The sequence below is a fragment of the Hevea brasiliensis genome, chromosome 14 (genome assembly GCF_030052815.1).
Source record: "Hevea brasiliensis isolate MT/VB/25A 57/8 chromosome 14, ASM3005281v1, whole genome shotgun sequence".
Classification (NCBI taxonomy): Eukaryota; Viridiplantae; Streptophyta; class Magnoliopsida; order Malpighiales; family Euphorbiaceae; genus Hevea; species Hevea brasiliensis.
In genome coordinates this window covers 11976204-12000690 of record NC_079506.1, presented here as the reverse complement: position 1 = coordinate 12000690, position 24487 = coordinate 11976204, and the positions used below count along the sequence as shown (strand labels likewise).

The 24487-nt window shown below is 32.1% G+C and overlaps 3 protein-coding genes, 1 non-coding gene and 1 pseudogene across 4 annotated transcripts; 2 read left to right on the top strand and 3 right to left on the bottom strand.

Moving 5' to 3' along the window:
- Positions 1–3011, top strand: LOC131172752 (YTH domain-containing protein ECT4-like). Its single transcript, XM_058134270.1, has 7 exons — positions 1–10; positions 91–147; positions 605–666; positions 1199–1385; positions 1835–1903; positions 2022–2398; positions 2538–3011. Exons 1-7 carry the CDS (start codon positions 1–3, stop codon positions 3009–3011), a joined length of 1236 nt encoding a protein of 411 aa, XP_057990253.1.
- A 1386-nt stretch (positions 3012–4397) lies between these two features.
- Positions 4398–6325, bottom strand: LOC131173171 (uncharacterized). Its single transcript, XM_058135099.1, has 2 exons — positions 6091–6325; positions 4398–6007 (listed from the first exon to the last, which is right to left on the bottom strand). Exon 2 carries the CDS (start codon positions 5025–5027, stop codon positions 4398–4400), a length of 630 nt encoding a protein of 209 aa, XP_057991082.1. The 5' UTR covers positions 5028–6007; positions 6091–6325.
- Positions 6326–6387: 62 nt separating this feature from the next.
- On the bottom strand, positions 6388–8623 carry LOC110644459 (TMV resistance protein N). Its single transcript, XM_058135097.1, has 2 exons — positions 7829–8623; positions 6388–7564 (listed from the first exon to the last, which is right to left on the bottom strand). Exons 1-2 carry the CDS (start codon positions 8311–8313, stop codon positions 6406–6408), a joined length of 1644 nt encoding a protein of 547 aa, XP_057991080.1. The 5' UTR covers positions 8314–8623; the 3' UTR covers positions 6388–6405.
- Positions 8624–18374: 9751 nt separating this feature from the next.
- On the top strand, positions 18375–22049 carry LOC131173170 (YTH domain-containing protein ECT4-like; annotated as a pseudogene).
- Positions 22050–23962: 1913 nt separating this feature from the next.
- Positions 23963–24069, bottom strand: LOC131173542 (small nucleolar RNA R71). Its single transcript, XR_009143858.1, has one exon. It is a non-coding gene; the product is annotated as a small nucleolar RNA R71 (small nucleolar RNA).
- Between the last annotated feature and the right edge of the window lie 418 nt (positions 24070–24487).

Sequence of the window (24487 nt, the reverse complement as noted above, 5' to 3'; positions counted from 1 at the left end):
ATGCTAAATCGTAAGACTTTTGGTATAAAAGTACTGGTGCTTTGACTTTGACTAACACTTTTGCTATTTATTTTGTCTCTCTGTTTGCAGGTGTTAACTTGGGCTTTTATCGATCGACGATTGCCGCTGGAACAGAACTTGAGAAACGTATCCTCTCTTATTGGGTTTCTTTTTCCCCTTTCCCCCTCCTCCTCTTCTTCCCCCTCCTTCCCCACCCCCACCAAACCCACACCCCCACCCCCCCCAACTTTTTAAATATAAAGCTATTATGGGTTCTGTTTTTTAATTTCATTTGTGTTAACTTTTTTTTAACTGAAAATGGGAAAAAAAAATCTGGGTTGTTCATTTTATATTGAAGATGGGTAATAATTATCGTGGATGATTAAGATTTTGATTTTATGGAAAGTAAATTGTTTGGCTTGTTTGATTTATGCCCCTTTCGCTCCTTCCTCTTGCTGCTAAAATTGCGTATTGGCTTTGTCCTGTGGAAAAAAAAAAAAAAGAAAAATTATGTATTGACTGTTTAATGGTGTAGATATTGTTGGCAACTCCAAGATTTGTTGGCTAATTGAATAAGTATTGTATTCTTAACTATATAATGCAGCTGAATCTGTTCCTACAAGATTGAAGTCGGAGTCCATTAGGAAATTGGCTGGGCGTGATGTGGTATGTCATATTAATCTATGTTGCTTTTGTTTTCTTCCTTGTGGATAATTGCTTGGAAAAATGGCGTTATGAAGGTGAAAAGGCTTGGTTTTAATTTATTGTGGATTCCTATCTTTCTTCTAGTTGTGCCAACTTTCACTTTGCGGTTTGGTGTATGGTATGCATTGGATTACTGAGAATTACAAAACCCTAAAAGGTCAAGGAAATATGTTTTTGGTCATTATAACATAAGTTCAAGAATATGATCTATTTGTGTGAGTACCATGAGATCCATTCTTCTTGTTTAAAAGGATTGCTAGTGTTTTATTTAAATTTTTTGGATCTTAGATTTTTGTGGCTCTGTATGTGTATCTCTAGGCATCCACATTGCACAAATTTATTCTGTGCATGGTAGATGGTTATTTTAACAACGAACTTAATGCTTTGTAGAACAAGATTAGATGGTTATTTTAACAACAAACTTACTTAATGCTTAGTAGAACAAGATTATCTTTTTATTATCTTATTTTCCTTTGTATGTCTTTGTTTTCAGGCTTCTGGAAAAGATGGATTACCATGTGGCTCAACATCATTCAGTTGCTTTTCACGGGATGCTACTTCTAGTACCAAAGGTGAAGTAGATGGTAATTCTGGTATCAAAGGGGAGACTGACCAAGAGTCTGTTGGAGACCTTGGTATTTACAATCCACCAACTAGTAGTTACAATTATTACTACCCAGGTGGGATATTGAGACGGTTATATATTCTTCTTATATATAATCTTTTGGAGTTGTGATAAAGTCGATTAAATGGAATGCCATAATCTTAGTTAAAAGTACTCATATAATAGGTTTTCAGTAAAATTGAGACTTGAGATGTCTGGTAATATACTCCTCAATGTATTGCATAGGATGATGTTAATCGGCCTTGTGATTAAGTACACATATTTCTTAGTTGACTTCCATATAGTCAGAATCATTTTTTAGGCTAATGGTGCAATCATTTGAAAAATGAAAAGATAATACTTTAGCACGTCTTCAAGCATGATAATTTTGAAAATATTAAGTTACTTTACTTTGCTTCAATTAAAGATTTTTTTTTTCAGTTTGATTTGCAGCTCTGAAGTTTATAATTTGAGAATTAGATTAATTTATGGTATATTATTTCTTAAACTTACTCTTTGTTGCAGAGTATAATGGATCCTTCTCACAATTGGATGATCATGGTTATTTTCAAGCAGATGGATCTCATATGGTATGTTCTTCTGACGTATACTTTCATTTCTATTTGCAAAAATTAGGCAAAACTATGTCTCGTTCTGCTTGGCTGATAAGGGTAGTTTTGTATAATTGTGTCTTGTTGATAATTGATACTAGTGTATCGGTTGATCACATCAGGGATGCAATCAGACAATGGATCACTAGTCTATTATTTACCTGGCTATAATCCATATGCTTCTGGGGCAGTGGTTGGGGTAGATGGGCAAAGTGTTGGTCAACAAGCATATTTTTCTTCACCTGGATACCTTCCACATCCTGTTTTCTATGGATCAGAAGCCATGCCTTGCTATTCATGGGATTCAGCATATTTTAGTGATGTCTCAAATGGCAATACTGGTTCTCAAAATGGAAAATATGGATCAGCTTCTACTTTTGCCAAGTCCAGTGGTTTTAACTCTATGAAGTCTAATGACAATACTGCTGGCAAATCCTCTAAGTCTACAAATACACAAGCAATCAGACCTTTAAACAAGGTATGAAATATTCTTACTTTTTATGTCTATATCTTTAAACTTTCCCAAAAAGAATTGATTTTGAAGTTTGTTGTGCTTGTTGGTCATCACTAGTCTTCAGTTTTGAGTGTTTTTGCTGATTTAACTTTTTTTGTTACAGGTGTCTGCATTGGGTTCTGATTTCTCAGCAGGTCTCTCGAAAGGATACCATCCTGTAGGAAATTTGCCTCCTTTTTCTATCCAAAAACATGGTCCATTCCCGCACAATTGTCCTATGAACTATAGACAGAACGGAAGGATATGGAATGGAAATGATAGAAATAAATCTGGAGACAGATTCTATAAAAACAGTGATTTTGAAACCTCAAATGAACTAACTTCTGGTCCTAGGGGCTCTAACAAATTTCCTTCTCTGGAGACTGCTGTCAAGGAAGACTCGGGAATCACTGTACAAAGAGATCAGTATAACAAACCAGATTTTGAAACTAAGTACGCAGATGCTAAGTTCTATGTTATCAAATCTTACAATGAAGATGACATTCATAAGAGCATTAAATATGATGTATGGGCAAGCACTCCAAATGGCAATGAGAAGTTAGATGCAGCATTCTGTGAAGCAGAACAGAGATCTTGAAAATAATGGTAGGCGGCCTGTAACTTATAGCAGAGACACTCAAGAGGTGTCTCCTTTGCTTTAGAACTCAATTGTCTTCTGATGTTTCTGTTGTGAAAGCCAGTCTGCTCTACATTTACATCTTCTAATTTGTTATACTATATTTTAAGAAATATGGCTAGAACTAAATACATATTGATTGTCGAAAATTGTGTTTACTTCATGGTAGTACTGCTTTACAATGAATATTTGTTATACCTGACCTTGTCATGTTGGGAATGGAGCAGAAATATTTTTAAGTTCATGTTAACCTCCAAAAAAAAAAAAAAAAAAAAAAAAAAAAAAAAAAAAACTACTCTATTTTTGAAGTTCGTGGTTTTGAGAAAAGACCTGTTCTCTTACACAACAGCTTCTATTTGTGGAAGTCTTCTGCAATATGCTGTGCATATGGTTCCCCTGCATTAAAAACTCAACTTAGCAGAGTATGTTGCCATTTTTCTGTTATTTTCAGTGGTTGTACTATACAATTTAGGCTTGATATTTCAATATATCTGGCAAAAGATGCTGCTAGAATAGAAACTTGTGCATGGTGGCCTCTGTTCTCGTTGAATATATTAAAGGTTGGATTGACACGATTTGTTATAATAATTTGCAGATTGGACTTTAGCAAGGTTTGGAAATGCTGAATATATTTAAGAGTTATTCAGCTAAGACCTCATTGTTAGATGACTTCAATTTCTATGAAAATCGAGAGAAATCTCTACACACTAAAATGAAAAATAAGCCTGCAACTTTGCAAATGGAGATACACGAAAATGGTGAGTTTCTGCAAGTTCACTCTCGAAAACTAGCCTTATAGTTTTGTCAACAATCCCGGTTTGACCATTGCATCTTCTGAGAAGATGCATTTATTCCCTAAAATTTGCTATTGTTAAAATCATGATCTTATTGTTATCAGTTTGGACTAGTAGCTGAATTCTATGAATTTTGCTGTGCAATGTTAGGGATCTTGCCTAGATACAACAACAACTAAACCTTAAGTCTTGCCTAGATACTTTGGAAGTGAAGTGGGGTTCAGTTTCAGTCAATCGTTAGATTTGGAAGCTAATGTTGTAATGTGGATGACAGAATAGATTATATGTTCACATAACAACATATTATATTGTAATATTGTTCACATTACATATAACGAAGATACTATTTATCATTTCACCTGTTGTTTTTCCCCTGATTTGAGCTTAATTATTCTCCTGTATAGTCTTCCCTCTCTCAAATGACAATAGAGCGGCAGATGATAGAGCTGCAAAAGATTGCAGTTATTTGTAAGAGTAAAGCAATTAAGAATGCTAAAAAGTAACGGCAAACTAGAAATGAGTTATACCTGTTGTGAAAGTGAGTGGGGTTTGTTTAAGAGGAAGCAGGAAGAGATAGAGAGAGATTTAGATAGAGTGAAGAAGAAGAAGAAGCTTCCTCCTCATTATTTATTCTTCTTCTCTTCGATTTGTCTTCCAATATTTGAAGAAGTGATTGGCATTCCTCGTCATCTTGATGCTTTTCATTTCTGCTTCTCCTTTTATCTCTACTATATATAGGATGGACCCCACACTCCATAATTTCCTGCAGATCCGCGAAACAGTTAGCGTTGAAGCAAAATGAGGCCTTAACGAAACACTCTTCATCAAAACGTGTCCACAATCCATTGAATGAAAGCAACACGTGTGATAAGTCCGAAAGATACGGACCTCCATGATAACATTTCCGAAAAGCAACGTCCTTATCGCTAAAAAAGTTGAACGCATTACGTTCCCGCCTATTTCCAGATTCACATATGAAATCCACTTCAAATCCAGGAAAATGAATACCACCTCTGGGACGAAGAACAACGCAGAAAGAGAAGGCAATTACGTGACGAAGGTCAAGTTTGAAGGAAAGCGAGGATCCTTTATTCTTATACCTCATCCTTTCTGGCACTTCACCTCCTGCCATCAATAATTTAACTTTCTGACCCAACAGGTGCGCTTCAAAAACATCCTCCATTACTTTCTTATTCAATTTGACGCAATTACTAAAATCAAGAAATTTGCAATCTTCAGATTCACTTTTATGTGCTTCTTCATTTTCATGTTCACTTCTATCTGCTTCTTCATTTTCATCATCATGTTCTAAGAAATTGAAAGAAATTGATGCAGATTCCAGAGAGCGGCAATCATTTGCATTTAATAATTCTAAGCATGATGGAAGCCCTGGTAAACTTTTAAGTCTCTCGCAACTTCTTAAATTAAGCCGTTTCAACTTCGAAAGTTGTTTGATGCTTTCAGGAAGACTTGCTAAATTTGAGCAATTCTGGAGAACTAAATTTTCAAGACATTACAACTCGCCTATGCTGCTTGGAATAGTCACGAGTTCTGTACACAAGTTCAAGGGCAATGTGACAAGTTGGGACAGATGCTTAATTGATGAGGGCAGTTGTTCTATTCCAGTGTAATTTAAAGTTAGAATCCTTATATTACACGGAATCTCTGGACAATCTTTGATTTTGCAGCAGCCACTTAGATGAAGTTCAGTAAGCTTGCTCAGATTTTGAAGAGAGGGAATTTCAACCAAGCTCTTACATCCTTTCAAATATAAAAACTCGAGATTTGGGGCAATACTAGACAGGTTCAGAATCCTGATCAGGTCATCAGAGTTGTTGAGGTCCATTAATTTCAAATTTCCAAGAGGCTGTAATTAAATAGAAAAATATCAATAAATTAGAAGATACAAATTAACTTCTATAAAATGTATCTAAAATTTATAAACTGTACCTTATCTCCTCCATTCCACAGTTGTATGAGTTTGCTCCCACGCATACGAAGTTCTACAAGATTACTTAGATTTTGAAGAGAGGGAATTTCAACCAAACTCTTACAGCCATTTAAATATAAAAACTCGAGATTTGGGGCAATACTTGACAAGTCCGGAATCCTGATCAGGTTACAAGAGTCGCTAAGGTCCATCAATTTCAAACTTCCAAGAGGCTGTAATTAAATAGAAAAATATCAATAAATTAGAAGATACAAATTAACTTCTATAAAATGTATCTAAAATTTATAAACTGTACCTTATCTCCTCCATTCCACAGTTGTATGAGTTTGCTCCCACGCATACGAAGTTCTACAAGATTCTTTAGCCAAAAATTTAACGGCAAAGATTCCAGAGGATAAAAATCCCAGTAAAGACATCTTAGTGCTTGTGCACAAAATTCAAAGTTCTTAGGAAGGAGCACTTCGTTCCACATTCTACATACTTCGATGAATCTAAGATTGCACATCTTCGCAAAGGCCGTGGCACTTAGCTTCAAAATACCTCTCTCACCCGGCCAAAACGATATGGCCTCAACATTTTCGGTTCCCTAGTAAAATAACAGCAAAAAGGATTATTGATTAATACTTAATTCGTCACGAGATCTACAATTCTTACAAAATTCAAATATGATAATGATAAAAGCTTCATTGATTAATTTGGTCCTTACCGTCTCTGTTGTCAATACATAACAAATATCTTCATAATTCCACAACCTGCTGCGTCCGCCAGGCTGTTTGCATTCCTTATTAACAATATCCTTGCCCATTTGCTCTAGCAAGTCATGCATATCTACCCTATTGTTTGAAATAGTTATCAGAGACTTCTCAATTAGACGAGGTATTCCACTTTCTGGATAGAAACCAAATGCTTTTAATTTTCTCTCAACCTCGTCTTTATGAAGCCCTTTGAAGAAACATGCAATATCAAGAAATATTTCCTGTTCATTCTTTTCTAGCCCATCATAACTTGTTTTCAAAACATCTTGAATTTTCTTAAGAGATTTGCCTTCCAATTTTTCCAATTCACTTTCCCATTCTTTTATCGTCCTGCGAAATAAATGAGATCCCAAAACTTTAAGAGCTAGTGGATTGCCTCCAGCATAGTTTGTCACCTTCTTTGATAGCTCCTTATATTCTTCCTTGGGACCATTTGGCTCGAAGGCATGTGACCTAAAGAGTTCCAGACATTGAGAATCAATTAACTTCTCAACCTTATATATGCCTTCTTCTGAAAAACCAAGTGAATCTCTACTAGTTATGATGATTCTACTTCCCTCACCATACAAATCACACTCTCCTGCTAAATCTTTTAAATGGTTTCGATCCTCTACATCATCAAAAACAATCAATACCTTCTTACTCTTCAGCCTTTTGTGAATACGATCATTCAAATAGTCTATATGTTCTTCCCTTAGTAATTCACAAATGATTTTGTTCCGTACACCATCTGGTGATTGCTTTGTCATTGTTTCCCTAACATTTTCAACGAAACAATGACCATCAAATTTATTCTTGTTTCGATGAAATACTTGTCGTGCAATAGTTGTTTTACCAATACCTCCCATCCCCCAAATTCCTACAATTTGCTTATCAGTTAACAACTGTTCCACTTCTTCCACACGCGGTTTAATTCCAATCAAGTTGCGATAACAAGAATCATCACTTTTAGACATATCGCTAAATTTTTTTGAAACATCATTGACAATTTCATCAACTAATTCGGCCTCAGACCTAGTCATGTATAAAAACAAACACTAGTGAGTAATGATAGAATCACAGTGATAGACCCACACCTCTAACTAAATAGTAATATATAATTAATATGCTTTGATTTTAGGATAAGGTAACAAATATCCATTTTCATATTAGTGCTATCTATATTTCGATTAGTGCTCAGTATTAAGATTAATGTACTGTATTAAAAGTTTCTATATTTTGATTCTATTTCCTTAAATTCAAACTTAGAAACACTGCAGTAAAGAGTAATTAACTTACTTGATTTTCTGTGAATCCCATCCTGCTAAGTTGCTCACTTCCATCAAAGCACGCTTCCAGTTGTCCACCTTTTGTGAACTGCCTTTTTCCCCATGCATAGCAATAGCAAATGCCTTCCCAAAATTCCCTGAAAGCTTTTGAACGTCAGTTGGATCTACTTTGTAAAAAACCGGTAGAACTATTTGTGCTGATTCTTCCTTGCATTTAAGTATCTCAACAAGCTCATCCAAACACCATGGAGAATCTGCATAATTTTCAGAGAAAATAACTATTGAGACACTTGATTCCCGGATTATTTTCAAGAGCTCTGGTGAGATCTCTTCTCCTTTATGGAGCTCTTCATCCGTAAAAGTCTTGATTTGTTTGTCCTTCAAGGCTTTAGAGAGATGGGAGAGAATACCATAACGCGTATCGTCGCCTCTAAAACTAATAAAAACATCCCATTTCTTCCCCTGACTGGGAGTAGTGGAAGAAGTAGAAGCCATGATCAGTGATAACAGAAGGATCTTGTGTAGCTGAGTTTGAAGAAGGTAGAGAAAGCAAAATACAAGAGATGAATATTTGGGTAAACTAGTCTGATGCAAGAAATTTATGAACAAATGAAGAGCTTTTAGTCAACATCAGATTTGCCTTCCAGGAAGGATCGTATAGCTCCATTTGGTCCACGCAATTAAATGCAAAACAGTAGAGTGGGTCTAATAATTGATTGGGATTCAATTCTAAACTTGGCGTGTGGGATTGAAGCATTGCAGCTTTCACAAAAGCTTTTCCTTTACTTTCAGCTCTTCCACTGTGCTTCTTCCCACCGTGCTTCTTCCCACCCATGTGGAGTCTTCACCAACTTCACATTTTATTAAGCTCATTTCTTTATTTTATTTTATTTTAAATATCTGTCATTTCTTTTAGATTTTAAAATCTAAATTTTACGTTTTAAAAAAATTAAATTTTAAATTTCTTAATTTGATATAATTAAATAATTTAATTCAAAATTTTAGGCAAAAAATCATGCGATACTCATGACTTAAGAAAAATTATGAAATTTATAATTTTATAGTTTTAAAAATAAAACTTATTATTAAATTAATTATCACCTATCATAAAAAAAAAAATACTAGAAAATGTACTAAATTTTTATTCATCTTTTATTAATAAAATTTTTACTTATAAAAAAAGAAAAATAAGGCATGTTTGGCTCAAAAAAAAAAAGTCGTAATTTGAAATTCAAAATTTCAGTTAAAAAGAAAATCTATTTTGACAAGGTTTATAGCAAAGTGAAAGTAAATTTATTAAGTAGTTAGAAATACCTTTTATTACTTAACTTCTATTTTTTTTATAAAAAATAATTTATATATAAAAAATATTTTTTATAAAAATTATTTCAAAAAAAAAATTTCTGTGATAATATTTTATATTATTTAATTATAATATTAAATTAATAATATATATTTATATTATATATATATAAAATATGTATTCCAGCTTTTTCCATCTTTGCTACGCGTGCAAATACTGCCAATCCTGCCCACCCCTCCATGTTTCCTTACTCGCAAGCTTCACCATACGATTAATTATATGGTTAAAAATTATGAGTGGCAGGCAACTAAAAAGCTCGTGGGGTCTCTGCCTAGAAACTAGCAAAAGCTTTGAGGCCCTTTACTTCCCTTTCTTCCTTCTTGAAAAACTTGGGGCCTGCTGTGTTGTTAGTGAAAGGAAAGGGAGAGGAAAATGGTTGTGGAAGATGAAAAGCAATTACCTTATTTTGTTGGAAGGAAAAATTAAAAAGGAAAAAAAAAATAAATCTCCAATTATTCTGTTTTGTTAGAAGCTGAAAGGGAAAGAACTCTAAAAATTTAGCATTTTGTTTTTTATATAAATTGAATGGAAAAGACAAGAAAATAAAGTTAATTTTTTTCGTTTTTCTTCTATATCTCTTTTTTTTCTTTAATAATTATTTTTAATATAATTTATTTGTTTAATAAAAATATAATAGTAAAAAAGTGTACATCTTTTATATTACACCAATTGTATCTTGATTTTTATATTAAAAAGGTGTTATATCTTGATGTTAAAATATAAATTTTAATTTCTTATCCAATAATAACAATCGTAAATTCATGCTTTATCGGAGTTTTCATGAATAATTTAATTTTAAAATTATAATTATAATTAAAATAATAATAAAATTTTAATTTGAATATTTTTTTAATATCAATATATTCTGAATTAAACTTCAATAGTAAAATTACAGTCAGACAAAAAAAAAAAGTAAAATCACAGAATTTTTAAAATACAATTTTTTTTTTTTATAAATACTTAAAATATAAAGCATTACATGTGAAATTGCAGGGAAATGGCTGATGAAGTAGAAGCTGGCCATGAGAAGATGAGTGGAAGGCATTTTGTCGGTAATTACTAATGAACAATCAAGGAACGGCTAGCATTTTGTCAGCAAAGTAAATTTGAATTCCAAACGCTTAAAGAAATCATGTAACTATATATCTTTTATTTACATGATAACTCATTTTTATATTATACAATTTATTAATTCAGTCAATGGAATACATAAATATAATATACATATATAAATAAAAAATTATCAAATTCATTAATGTGTTTAACATAATGTTAACCTGTAAAATTTTACTATAAATGATGGAAAAATAAAATAAAATAATTTTAGCACTTTGAATTTTAAATGTTTCTTACACACTAACACATCTTTAATAGGTTTATAAATTATAAATATAGATGCAAAATATGTTTATATTACAATAAAATGTTTTAGCAAATTATTCTAAATAACTTAACACACTAAATATAAATGATATCTTAATAAGAAAATCATATTTATTATATTCTAGACACAATATATTTATATAATATATATAATTATTTAAATAAAATATTTAATAATTTTCATATATAAAAATTATTAACTATTTAAATATAAAATTTAACTAGATGGAATTTTTTTTTAATCAAACAAAATCTTAGGAACTTATAAATTGTTTCGAATTAAAATTAAAGTTAACAGTATTTTGATATTTTTACTATAATAAACAATAAATTGGCAAAAAATTTTCACAATTAATTTGATTGCAGAAAGAAACCTAATGCATTAAATTATTTAAAATTGAAATAAATAAATAAATCAAGTGATGGATTTTGACAAACTTTATGGACTAACTTTTTTTATTTTCTTCATTTAGCTTTGCTTCTTTCTCTTCTAACCTTGCCATGTCACATGTATCTTCATCAATTTTCAATGTCAATAACATCAAAAATCAAATTCCTACCATTCTTTATTTTTTGAACTAGTTTCTTTGGTAAATTTTGCTTTCAAAGATTGATACAATTTATGTCCCCTACAATTTATTCATGATGATAATGACTCTATGATTTCTAGCCCTTCCTATTTCATCCAAGAACAAATCGACTGTTTTGGTGTCTCTCTTAATGTGATAAAATATTTGTATCATATTGTAGATGCATTTTTCAAATCCATGTTTAAAATTTATAAACCCTATTAAATATATGTGGCTATAATGGCATACAATTACAATTAAGATGACTAAAATAATACTATCATAATTTTTTTCATGATTTATAACAAAAATTTACGATTAAATATTATATTGACTAAATTATTTCCTAGTATGATAATTTTTTTCATATTTCGCTTTAGACTAGCTTCTTTTTTCTTGATTTTGCTTGTCTTCATTCTCTTCTATTGTAGGCATGCCACATGTATCTTCCTCAATTTCAAAGTCAATATATAATCTAAAAAATCAAATTCCTACCATTCGTTATTTTTTGAACAACTTTATTTGGTAAACTTTGTTTTCCAATATTCTTTATTGCTATTAATGTTGTTGTAATAAAGATAATTCAAATCTGGGGAAGATAATTCAAATCTGGTCCCCACAATTTGTTCTTGACTGCACCTAAACCATTACCCACCTATTTTTGGTCAAATTATTTTGCGATATTATTATGACAGATAAAAAATTTTCAGCTTAATCATAAAATTTTTATAAATTTATATTGTAAATTTTTAATATGTTATATAATTAAATTAAAATAAAATATAACGGGAATAAAAATACATAGTTTAATTTATATTTACTTTATAATATAATAATAAGTATAAAAAATTGTTAAAAAGTAATTATTATTAAAGGTGTTGTGCACCGCGGAAGCATGTAAACTGCAAAGAAATAGAGTAAACACACAAAATACAAATATTTACGTAGTTCACCCTCTCAACATAGGGCTACATCCACGGGTATGCTATCTTCTACTATCATCAATAAATAAATCATCATTACAAGCTCATGATTATACTACCCAATTACACTTAAGAGATCACACAGTACATCAAACTACTCATAGTAAATATATTAGTTAGTCCCTCTCAGTCTCCTTTAGATATAACCCAATATATTTACTATTACAACACTACACCACAAAGGGTGCCTTCAACTATATGGGTAAGAGCCCTCTCACCAATAGACAATAATTCATTCTTCTTGAATTCTATGTCCTTACTCCACTTTAGGCCGAAGCCTCTCTCCACTTTAATGGGCAAATGCCCCTCATTAATGGGCAGAGCCAAATCCTCAGCAATTGGCAAAGCCCTTCTCTACAATGGATGACAGTCTCACTTCATGGGCTGAAAGCCACTCTCTTCAATGGGCAAAAACCAAATAACCTTTTGCATCATTCTCCTATTTATAGTGTTAATTCCCTCAATCATTATCTGATTAGGAGTCCTGCTCAATGTAGGAATAATACTATCATAATTTTTTTCATGATTTATGACAAAAATTTACGATTAAATATTATATTGACTAAATTATTTCCTAATATGATAATTTTTTTCATATTTCACTTTAGACTAGCTTCTTTTTCCTTGATTTTGCTTGTCTTCATCCTCTTCTATTGTAGGCATGCCACATGTATCTTCCTCAATTTCAAAGTCAATATATAATCTAAAAAATCAAATTCCTACCATTCTTTATTTTTTGAACAACTTTATTTGGTAAACTTTGTTTTCCAATATTTTTTATTGCTATTAATGTTGTTGTCATAAAGATAATTCAAATCTGGTCCCCACAATTTATTCTTGACTGCAACCAAACCATTACCCACCTATTTTTGGTGAAATTATTTTGCGATATTATTATGACAGATAAAAAATTTTCAGCTTAATCATAAAATTTTTATAAATTTATATTGTAACTTTTTAATATGTTATATAATTAAATTAAAATAAAATATAACGGGAATAAAAATACATATTTTAATTTATATTTACTTTATAATATAATAATAATTATAAAAAATTGTTAAAAAGTAATTATTATTATTATTAAAGGTTTTCTAGTAAAATATTAATTTAAATTGAGTAATATAAATTATATGAAATTTATTAAATAGAGTTGTGAAAAGGAGAAAGGAGCGGAGGAGAGTTGTGAAAAACTAGAAAAGAAAGGGAAAGGGTCACTAGAAGTCGGCACCTCATCTCTCTCTAATAGATAGAGAGAGAAGAAGTGGAATTCCTCTTTCAGTTATCATTAAATGACTTAAATATAAAATGAGCTCATGAACTTAATGAACGAGTTAAATGCAAGTTGAATTTGAATGTAGTGTATTTTTTTTTTTTTAAATTTTATGGTCTATCTAGATGTAATAAAATTAGAGAAATTTATTACAATTTTTCAGAAATTTAAATTTTGAGTTTGTCTTTTTATTGCATTTTATTTCATTAATTTATTTTAAAATTACATGGAAAATTTTTAATAATTTTATGCTTTAAAAATATTTCAGATCTTTGAAATTTCTTTTAGCATTTTTGAGATTCAGTTTACGTCCTGAGATAGAGTGAGAAAGTAAAAAACGTCTAAAAATAATTGAAAAACAAAAGCGCGGACAATGAGTTGAAAAATCATGGATCAAAGGCAACCTTATTTCCCCAAGTTATATTAACCTGGCAAGTTGAAGAATTTGCAAAAAAAAAAAAAAATGTGCTAATGCAATTTTGATTGAGGAAATTGACAAATGTCTATTCTGAAAAAAAAAAAAAAAAAAAGCCTTAATTAAGCTTGGACATATTCGCAATAGTAACTTTGGTTTGAGTTCATGAAGGGGCTCCTGCCACATTTTTAATCCTTGTGGGGAATGCTTATGATTTTGTGGTAAGCACACTCAAAAATCCAAAGTCCCTGAACATATATGTGTGAAAATAAGAAGGATCAATTATTTACAGTTGCACAAGTTATTGTTTCCGGCAATAACACTCTGCAAGAATCTTTGGTCAATTTCGCAATAACCAATAGAAATGCTGACTCAGGATTGTAAATCAAGATTATGTTATCGATCTCGAGGTATGTCATTCCCACCCTGACTATGCCAGAGCAAATTATCATCCTCAGCTGAGAAGAACCACTAACTACCGGACATTCCATTGGTATGTAGGCATTTATGTCAAACATTCCACACTGTAACATTATATTTGATCTAGGCAAAGCATAAGATTGCTTCAGATCCTTTGTAATGACAATGTGAAGTAATCGAAAAGTACCTACGTCATCAAAGTTTCAATAGCAGCAGGAATCGAACTTCTACGACAATACAATTCAAAAAAAAATCACCGATTAAAAGAAATCTTTCTTTTACGTATTTCTACAACTCAAACATTCAAGAGTATACTTTTGAATTCATTAAACTTCAATGAATCAACATTCAAAATATGCTAATAAATTTCAAAATTCATAAAAATTAATGCGTACTTTATTTGAAAATAACCCAAGAATCAAAGGAGTTCAATATCATCCATATAATCTAGGAAAAATGTAGAAAGAGTAAATTTTAACTTTAATTCTACTCTCTCTCTCTCTCTAAACAAACCCATTTGTTTCTCACTCTAAAACTTACAATTCTCACCATAAACTCTTATTTCCTGCCAAAATTTGGTTGATCCTCCATGAAAATGAAGTTTAGAACAATCTTTTGTCTCTTGCTCTTCCTCTTTTCCTTCCTTCCTCTTTTTTCTTTCCTCTTCTTCCCCTCTCTTTCTTCTTTTCTTTTTCCTCCTCTCCTCCCTGTTTCTATTTTTTCTTGGAAACAAAAAGAAATGTGCCCATGTGCTAAAAATGAGTGATAATGAAATTGTCACATGTCAAAAAAAATTACAACTTGGCAACTAACTTTAGGAAATTAGGTTTTGACCCCAAAACTCTAAAAATGTCACTAAAGTCTGCAAGTAAATTATGCTTTTCATCCAAACACTTTTCAATATCCCCACCTTTTTTTTCTTTTCAAATCAAAATATTTCTAAATAAAATTACTAATTGGAATATATAAGTATCCTTTTATATTCTTAAAAGCCAAATAAAGTTAACCATGTATATTTTATATAAAATAACTAGTAAATTTTATTAATTTACAAAACAATATCACCTTAGAGTGATATAATAATTCACAAAAAGATGAAAGATCACATTTATAAATACAAATAATTTATTTAATTTAATTCTTTAAGATTTATTCCAAATTTTCCATTAAACTTTCTTTCAAAGTTTTTGTAAATTCACTATTCAATTTTTAATATATCCATAACTATTATTATTTTATTTTATTGTATTTTCAAAAACTGGGGTGTTACATGTGATAATGAAGATGCTGCATACTGGGTTGTGTTGGGCTTGGCTAATCCCATGGTTTAGCTATGTCATGACTAAATTTTGTTCATATTGCAGAATATGCATACACATTGAAGGTGGACGAGAAGAGTGATGTGTATAGTTTTGGAGTTGTTCTCTTGGAGCTGTTAACCGGACGGCGACCAGTGGGTGATTTCGGCGAAGGGGTGGATATTGTACAATGGAGCAAAAGAGTAACAAATAATCGGAGAGAATGTGAGGTACATTGTTGATCCCAGACTAACAATGGTGCCCAAAGATGAAGCAATGCATCTATTTTTCATTGCAATGTTATGTTGCCAAGAAAATAGCGTTGAACGTCCTACAATGGGAGAACTAGTTCAAATGCTTTCTTAGTTTCCTCGTAACTCTCCAAATTACCATTCTTCATCGTCTTCTATTGTTTCCCAACAATTGAAAAATGGGGAAAATGAGAAAATCCATGCAAAATCCAAACAAGATCTTTTTAGTTTAAGGAGCTGGAATAATTTTCTTTTTCCCTTATAAATTTAATGCTGTCTTTAAATTGGCTTGATTTTCGTTATGTCTTTTTTTTTTTTCTTTTAAATTAATGTGCAAAGAAAATATATATATTTTTTTCTTTATAATTCTTGGGCATAGAATTAGGCATATAGATGTAGGAATAATTTGTGGGTTACCTTGTTTTTAAGGAGTGTCCTCCTTAGGTGGAGAGCTTGCAATCTTTTATTAAAGGGATCATGAATGCTTTTTGTATTATATACTCTTCTCTATACAAATGCTATATTTGATTGCTTTACATTACTTCATTTTTTGCCCCTCCTCTACATTTCCTCCCCCCTTCATGTTATAATCAATGTTCATAGCTATGAAGTGATGGCATTAGTTATATGTTCTAAATGGGAAATTACACCAAATTCACTTTGAATTTAAAATATAAATATGTGAGATTTATATATTTAATAAGTGAATTTCACCGCATACTTTATATTTTGAATTCAAGAAAATTCCTTTTTAAATATGTGGAGCCAATGCAGATTTAAAGCATCCATGTAATAATTTTTTAAAGGAATTAGAATAAGAAATTTAACTCAAAAACACTATTTTTATTTTATTAAGTAAACACTGAATCCATATATTGTAATAATTAAGTATTTACTTTATAATAAAGAAAATAAAAAATATTATATATATATATGTATTTGTGTTAACCCATGAAATTGAATTGTGTTTAAACTTTTGTTAATTAAAGCTCGAACTAAAAAAAATATATATATATATATATTCTGTATTTTTTGAAACTAATTATATTTGATTATTAAACATGTTGGAAAATAGTGGAAAAAAAAAAAGAGAGGGAATTTAATTTCCTAATAACGTCAGCAAAAAACTGGACACACTCCCAAAATATTGGCGCTTTCCCACCCTTTATGCCTTTCAACCCTACATTCAACGGTCACTATTTCTTCTTCTCAAGCCAGGAACTCATCGCACCTGTCCGATCCTTCCATAATTGGACCCTTTTGTTTCCCTTCTTCTCCTTCTCGACCTTCACTTCACTGCTTCTTCTTGTTCTTTCCTTCTCTGGAAAACCGCTTTTCTACTCTACTGAAAAGCGGTTTTCCGGACAGATCAGATCGGGTCTCTCGGTTTCGTCTCGGCCTCGATCCGTCGCTTTTCAATTTTTATGAGAATAAATATTTAAGTTGTTTTCTCAATCGTGGTTGAGTTTGGAAAATAATCTAAGACTTTTGGTATAAAAGGACTGGTGCTTTGTCTTTGACTAACCCTTTCGCTATTTATTTTGTCTTTCTCTGTTTATAGGTGTTAACTATCGACGATGGCCACTGAAACGGTACTTGAGAAACGTATCCTCTCTTATTGGGTTTACTGTTTGAATTTGCTTTATTTATTTTTTTTTTTTTGGGTTTTGGGTGTATTTTGTATGTGTGCTTTTTATGTCCTTTCGTTTCATCCTTTTTTTTTTTTTAATTTTTTTATGGGTTCTGTTTTTAATTTCATTTATGTAACTTTTTTTGTTATTTTACTGAAAATTGGAAAAAAAAATTGGTTTGTTCATTTTATAGTGAAAATGAGTATTATCTTCGATGATCAAGATTTTGATTTTATGGAAAGTTAATTGTTTGGCTTGTTTGATTTATGCCCTTTTTCACCCCTTCATTCCTTCCTCTTGCTGCTAAAATTGCATATTTCCTTTGTCCTGTGGGGAAAAAAAAAATCTGTATTGACTGTTTAATGGTGTAGATATTGTTGGCAACTCGATGATTTGTTGGCTAATTGAATAAGGATTGTATTCTTAACTATAGAATGCAGCTGAACCTGTTCCTACAGGATTGAAGTCGGAGTCCATTAGGAAATTGGCTGGGCGTGATGTGGTATGTCATATTAATCTATGTTGCCTTTGTTTTCTTCCTTGTGGAAATTGCTTGGACAAATAGTGTTATGAAGGTGAAAAGGCTTGGTTTTAATTTATTGTGGATTCCTATCTTTCCTGCAGTTGTGCCAATTTTCACTTTGTGGTTTGGTGTATGGTATGCATTGGATTACTGACAATTATAAAACACTAAAAGCTCAAGGAAATACGTTTTTGGTCATTATAACATAAGTTCAAGAATATGATCTATTTGTGTCAGTACCATGAGATCCATTCTTCTTGTTTAAAAAGATTGCTGGTGTTTTATTTAAATTTTTTGGATCTTAAATTTTTGAGGCTCTGTTTGTGTATCTCTAGGTATCCACATGGCGCAAATTTATTCTGTGCATGGTAGATGGTTATTTTATCAACAAACTTGCTTAATGCTTAGTAGAACAAGATTATCTTTTTATTATCTTATTTTCCTTTGTATGCCTTTGTTTTCAGGCTTCTGGAAAAGATGGATTACCATCTGGCTCAACATCATCGAGTTGCTCTTCAAGGGATGCTACTTCTAATACCAAAGGTGAAGGAGATGGTAATTCTAGTATCAAAGGGGAGGCTAACCAAGAGTCTGTTGGAGACCTCAGTATTTACAATCCACCAACTAGTAGTTACAATTATTACTAACCAGGTGGGATATTGAGACAGTTATATATTCTTCTTATATATAATCTCCTGGAGTTGTGATAAAGTCAATTAAATTGAATGCCATAATCTTAGTTAAAAGTATTCATATAATAGGTTTTCAGTGAAGTTGAGATGTCAAGTAATGTACTTCCCAATGTGTTGCATAGGATGATGTTAATCAGCCTTGTGATTAAGTACTGATTTTTCTTACTTGACTTCCATATCATCAGAATCATTTTTTAGGCTAATGGTGCAATCATGTGAAAAATGAAAAGATAATACTTTAGTATGTCTTTAATCATGATAATTTTGAAAGTATTAAGTTGCTTTATTTTGCTTCAATTAAAGATTTGTTTTTTTAGTTTGATTTGCAACTCTGAATTTTATAATTTGAGAATTTAGATCAAATCAATTTATGGTATATTTATTTCTTAAACTTACTATTTGTTGCAGGGTATAATGGATCCTTCACACAATTGGATGATCATGGTTATTTTCAAGCAGACGTATACTTCTATTTCTATTTGCAAAAATTAGCCAAAACTATGTCTCGTTCTGCTTGGCTGATAAGGGTAGTTTTATATAATTGTGTCTTGTTGATAATTGATACTAGTGTATGTTGATCGCATCAGGGAATGCAATCAGACAATGGATCGCTAGTCTGTTATTTACCTCGCTATAATCCATATGCTTCTGGGACAGTAGTTGGGGTAGATGGGCAAAGTGTCAGTCAACAAGCAAATTTTTCTTCACCTGGATACCTTCCACATCCTTTTTTCCTATGGATCAGATGCCATGCCTTGTTATTCATGGGATTCAGCATATGTTAGTGATGTCTCAAATGGCAATACTGGTTCTCAAAATGGAAAATATGGATCAAGTTCTACTTTTGCTAAGTCCATTGGTTTTAACTCTATGAAGTCTAATGGCAATATTGGTGGTAAATCCTCTAAGTCTACAAATACACAGGCAATCAGACCTTTAAACAAGGTATGAAATAGTCTTACTTTCTATGTGTATATCTTTAAACGTTTCCCAAAAGGAATTGATTTTGAAGTTTGTTGTGCTTGTTGGTCATCAATAATCTTCAGCTTTGTGTGTTTTTGCTGATTTAACTTTTTATGTTACAGGTGTCTACATTTGGTTCTGATTTTTCAGCAGGTCTCTTGAAAGGATACCATCCTGTAGGAAATTTGCCTCCTTTTTCTATCCAAAAACAAGGTCCATTCCCGCATAATGATCCTGTGAACTATAGACAGAATGGAAGGATATGGAATGGAAATGATAGAAATAAATCTAGAGATAGATTCTATGAACACAGTGATTTTGAAACCTCGACTGAATTAACTTGTGGTCCTAGGGCCTCTAACAAATTTTCTTCTCTGGACACTGCTGCCAAGGAAGACTTGGGAATCACTGAACAAAGGGATCAATATAACAAACCAGATTTTGAAACTAAGTACGCAGATGCTAAGTTCTATGTTATCAAATCTTACAATGAAGATGACATTCATAAGAGCATTAAATATGATGTGTAGGCAAGCACTCTAAACGGCAATAAGAAGTTAGATGCAGCATTCCGTGAAGCAGAACAGAGATCAGGTGGAACTGGCACAAAATGTCCAATTTTCCTCTTTTTTTCGGTGAGTTGAAAATCATGTCTTCTATCTCCTGTTGTGCCTAAATCCTAATTTATTATCATGTCTAACATAAAATACTTTGTTTCAAGTCCTCATTTTCTCTTGATCATAACTTCAGGTTAATGGAAGTGGACAATTTGTTGGGATAGCTGAGATGGTTGGGCAGGTGGATTTCGATAAAGATATGGACTTTTGGCAACTTGACAAGTGGAATGGTTTCTTCCCAGTTAGATGGCATGTCATAAAAGACATTACTAACAGTCATCTGCGGCATATCATTCTTGAAAATAATGATGGGCAGCCTGTAACTTATAGCAGAGGCAGTCAAGAGGTATCTCCTTTTCTTTTGAACTCAATTGGATTCTGATGTCTTTGTTGTGAAAGCCAGTCTGCTCTACATTTACATCTTCTAATTTGTTATGTTATATTTTAAGAAATATGGCTAGAACTAAATACATATTGATTGTCGAAAATTGTGTTTACTTCATGGTAGTACTGCTTTACAATGAATATTTGTTATACTTGTCCTTGTCATATTGGGAATCAAGCAGAAATAATTTTAAATTCATTTAAAAAAAAAATCTCTATTTTGGAAGTTCTTGATTTCGAGAAAAGACCTGTTCTCTTACACAACAGCTTCTATTTGTGGAAGTCTTCTGCAATATGCTCTGCATGTGGTTCCCCTGCATTAAAAACTCACCTGAGCAGAGTATGTTGCCATTTTTCTGTTATTTTCAGTGGCTCTACTATACAAGTTAGGCTTTGATCCAATATATCTGGCAAAAGATGCTGCTAGAATAGAAACTTGTGCATAGTCGCCTCCGTTCTTGTTGAATGTATTAAAGGATGGATTGACACGATTTGTTATAATAATTTGCAGATTGGAGTATTGGACTTGAGCAAGGTTTGGAAATGCTGAATATATTTAGGAGTTATTCAGCTAAGACCTCATTGTTAGATGACTTCAATTTCTATGAAAATCCAGAGAAATCTCTACACACTAAAAAGAGCAATAAGCCTGCAACTCTGCGAATGGAAATACATGAAAATGGTGATTTTCTGGTAAGTTCACTTTCAAAAACTAACCTTATAGTTTTGTCAACAATTCAGGTTTTACCGTTGCATCTTCTGAGGAGATGCATTTTTTCCCCTAAAACTTGCTATTGTTAAAATCATGATATTATTTTTATCAGTTTTGGACTAGTGGCTGAATTATATGAATTTTGCTGTGCTATATTAGGGATCTTGCCTAGATACAACAACAACAACTCAGCCTTAAGTCTTGCCTAGATACTTAACTAAAATTGAATGACTGCTGTGAATTGTATCAGTGCTCCAATTTTAAGTTTGCGGACTGCTATGGAAGTGCAACTCTATTTTTATTGTGCAGAAGTGATGCATATATTTTGCATAGTCATTTAGGTCTAATTTCATAGTCATTTTATTTTATTATTAGTTATTTTTAGCTAATTTCATTAGTTATTTAGTTAGTTTTTCATAATTGTCAATTTTGGATTAATTTGTAATTTTTACTTTGTTTTGTAGGAAAAATGGTATTTTTGAAGGACTGAAGAGAAATTTTGCCATTGAGGAGTGACTTCTACAGCCAAAGATGTCAAAAACAAGTTTTCAAGCTGAAATATGCATTGAACAAATTGTGCATAACTTGCCGCATAAGCTATGCAGATCTGCATAAGGAGAAAAATCATTGTTCCAATACCTGCCGAAATGTGCATAAGGAGACTGCATAGCTTATGCACATTCACGCCTCCCTTATGCACTCTCACGGAATTGTGCATAACCTATGCACCAAGTCATGTAGTTTCGCATAAGTGAACTAGAACTGGTAAAATCGCATAAGGATTGCATAACTTATGCAGTCCACTTATGCAGTCCCATAAAGAGTTCATTAATGAGCTGGCAGCAGATTCCCTCAGATAATTCCTCCTAGAACACACTATTTTAGGGCTCCATGTTAGAAAAATGCTATAAATAGTCTCATTTCCCATTTTTAGAAAGGGGGAGACAAGGAGCAGAAAAGAAAAGGAAGAGGAGAGGCAGAATTTGAAGAGTCACTTTCACCTTCCACACCATTTTCAACCAAGATTTGCAGATTTCTTTCTTTCCTTACATTTTTCTACATTTCTAGTGTTTAATTTCTTATTTCTTAGCTTAGATTAAAGCTTTATTTCCTTATAAACTCATAATATCTTGTAAGCATTATGGATAGTGAGTAGTTTACTTTTGATTCTGGAGTAAGGGTTGTAATATTTGAGATATTTTGTGGATTTTGATTGGGTAATCCATATTTTGTGGTCTTAATGAGTTTTATTCATTTCTTGTGTGCTTAATGACATGCTTAGTGTAGGATCCCATTAAGTAATGTTCTTAATCCATGGTTGAGGCACCGAAAGGAGAAGGCCTTGTGATAGATAATCAAGAAATTGGACTTAATTAACTTAGACCTAGAAATAGGCTAAGGATTAAGAGGATTCACAGATTAATTAAAGAACCTAATGGGTCTTAATTAACTCTAACTCCATGAAAGTAGGATTAGATTAATTAAGGCACTCTTTGTCTCACTCGAAAAGGCATTCAAAGGATTTAAGAATTAATCTCCTTAAAACCCGTAAGTTCCACGAGATTGGATAACCAATTTAAAATCCCAAAATAGCTCGAATATGAAATCCCGAACTCCAGAATCGCCTTTTTATCATTGTTAATTTCCAATCGAATTTAATTGCTTGCCATTTTAATCTTGCCATATTTCAACTTGCTTATTTCAATTTGATGCAATTTTAGTTTAATTAATACATTATTGAATAGAATATTAATTTTGCACATATAGATTTCACATTCTTAATACCCATCAATTCATTGCTTTAATTTCAAAAATATTTCAATTTACTCAACTTTTTATATCAAAAATTCAATCATTAACACAACTCCTCGTGGGAACGATATCTTTACTGTATTACTTGTACGACCCGTGCACTTGCGGTTGGGCCACATTAAGTTTTTGGCACCGTTGCCGGGGAGTTGTTTGTTTAAGATTGAATTCTTGATTATTTTAGTTGTTTATAGTTTTATCTTTGTTATCTTTTCATTTTGTGTTTGTTTGTTCTTTTTCAGGTACTTTTAATCTTTTATGAGAAGAGCTAGAAGCACAAGTGACACATCCTTATTGTTTGATCCTGAAATTGAGAAATTTTGTAAGGCCAACAAGAAAGAAACCAGAAAAAGAAGAGAAGCTTTGAGAGAAACTGAATTAGAAGCAGACATGGCCGATGAAAGAATTAGAATTGGTGGCGGTAATGCTGGAAATGATCGAAACAATGAAAATGCAGCCCAAGGTGAAGAGGTTGTAAATGCTAATCTACCTAGGGGAAGTATGATGGATCATGCTTTTCCTCGTTTTGATGATTTGAGAGAGAGCATAGCAAGACCAAGAATTGATGCAAATAGTTACAAGATGGATTTTGGAGTTCTTCAAATGATTCAAAATTCTCAATTTGGAGGACATCCTTCTGAAAATCCACACACACATCTGAAGAAATTTGCTATGATCTGTGATATGCAAAAACAACCTGGAGTATCTGATGATGCAGCAAGATTGAAGCTATTCCCATTCTCTTTGAAAGATAGAGCATTGGATTGGCTTGATTCTTTACCTCACAACTCCATTACAAATTGGGAGCAACTCACTGATGCATTTCTTGCACAATATTTTCCACTTGGAAAAACTCAAGAATTGAGGAATCAAATGACAGCTTTCAGACCAAGAGAAGATGAAACTCTTTATGAATCATGGATGAGATGGAAAGAATTAGAGAGACAATGCCCACATCATGCCATTCCAAAATGGATGATAAACCAGAATTTTTACACCAATGTCACTCCAGCAATTAGAGGGATTATTGATGCTCAAACAGGAGGAGAATTTATTATGAAGCATGAAGATGAAGCTTATGAGCTATTGGAGAAAATTGCAAAGAATACTCATCTTTGGAGTAGTCCAAGAGGACCAGCTCCAACTCAAAAGAGGCAAGCTGCTGGCATGTCTGACCTTGATCCATTCAACATGATTAATGTAAAGTTTGATGCACTTACAAATGTCTTGGCCAAGAAGATGGAGGATTTGAGTATGTTGGTTAGTTCATCATCATCATCTGGAAGTTCACAATAAGTGGCTTATGCAGAAGGAACTACCAGCTGTGGAGTAGACTATGGAGAGCAAGCTGCATATGTTGGTAATTATGGAAACAAACAGATG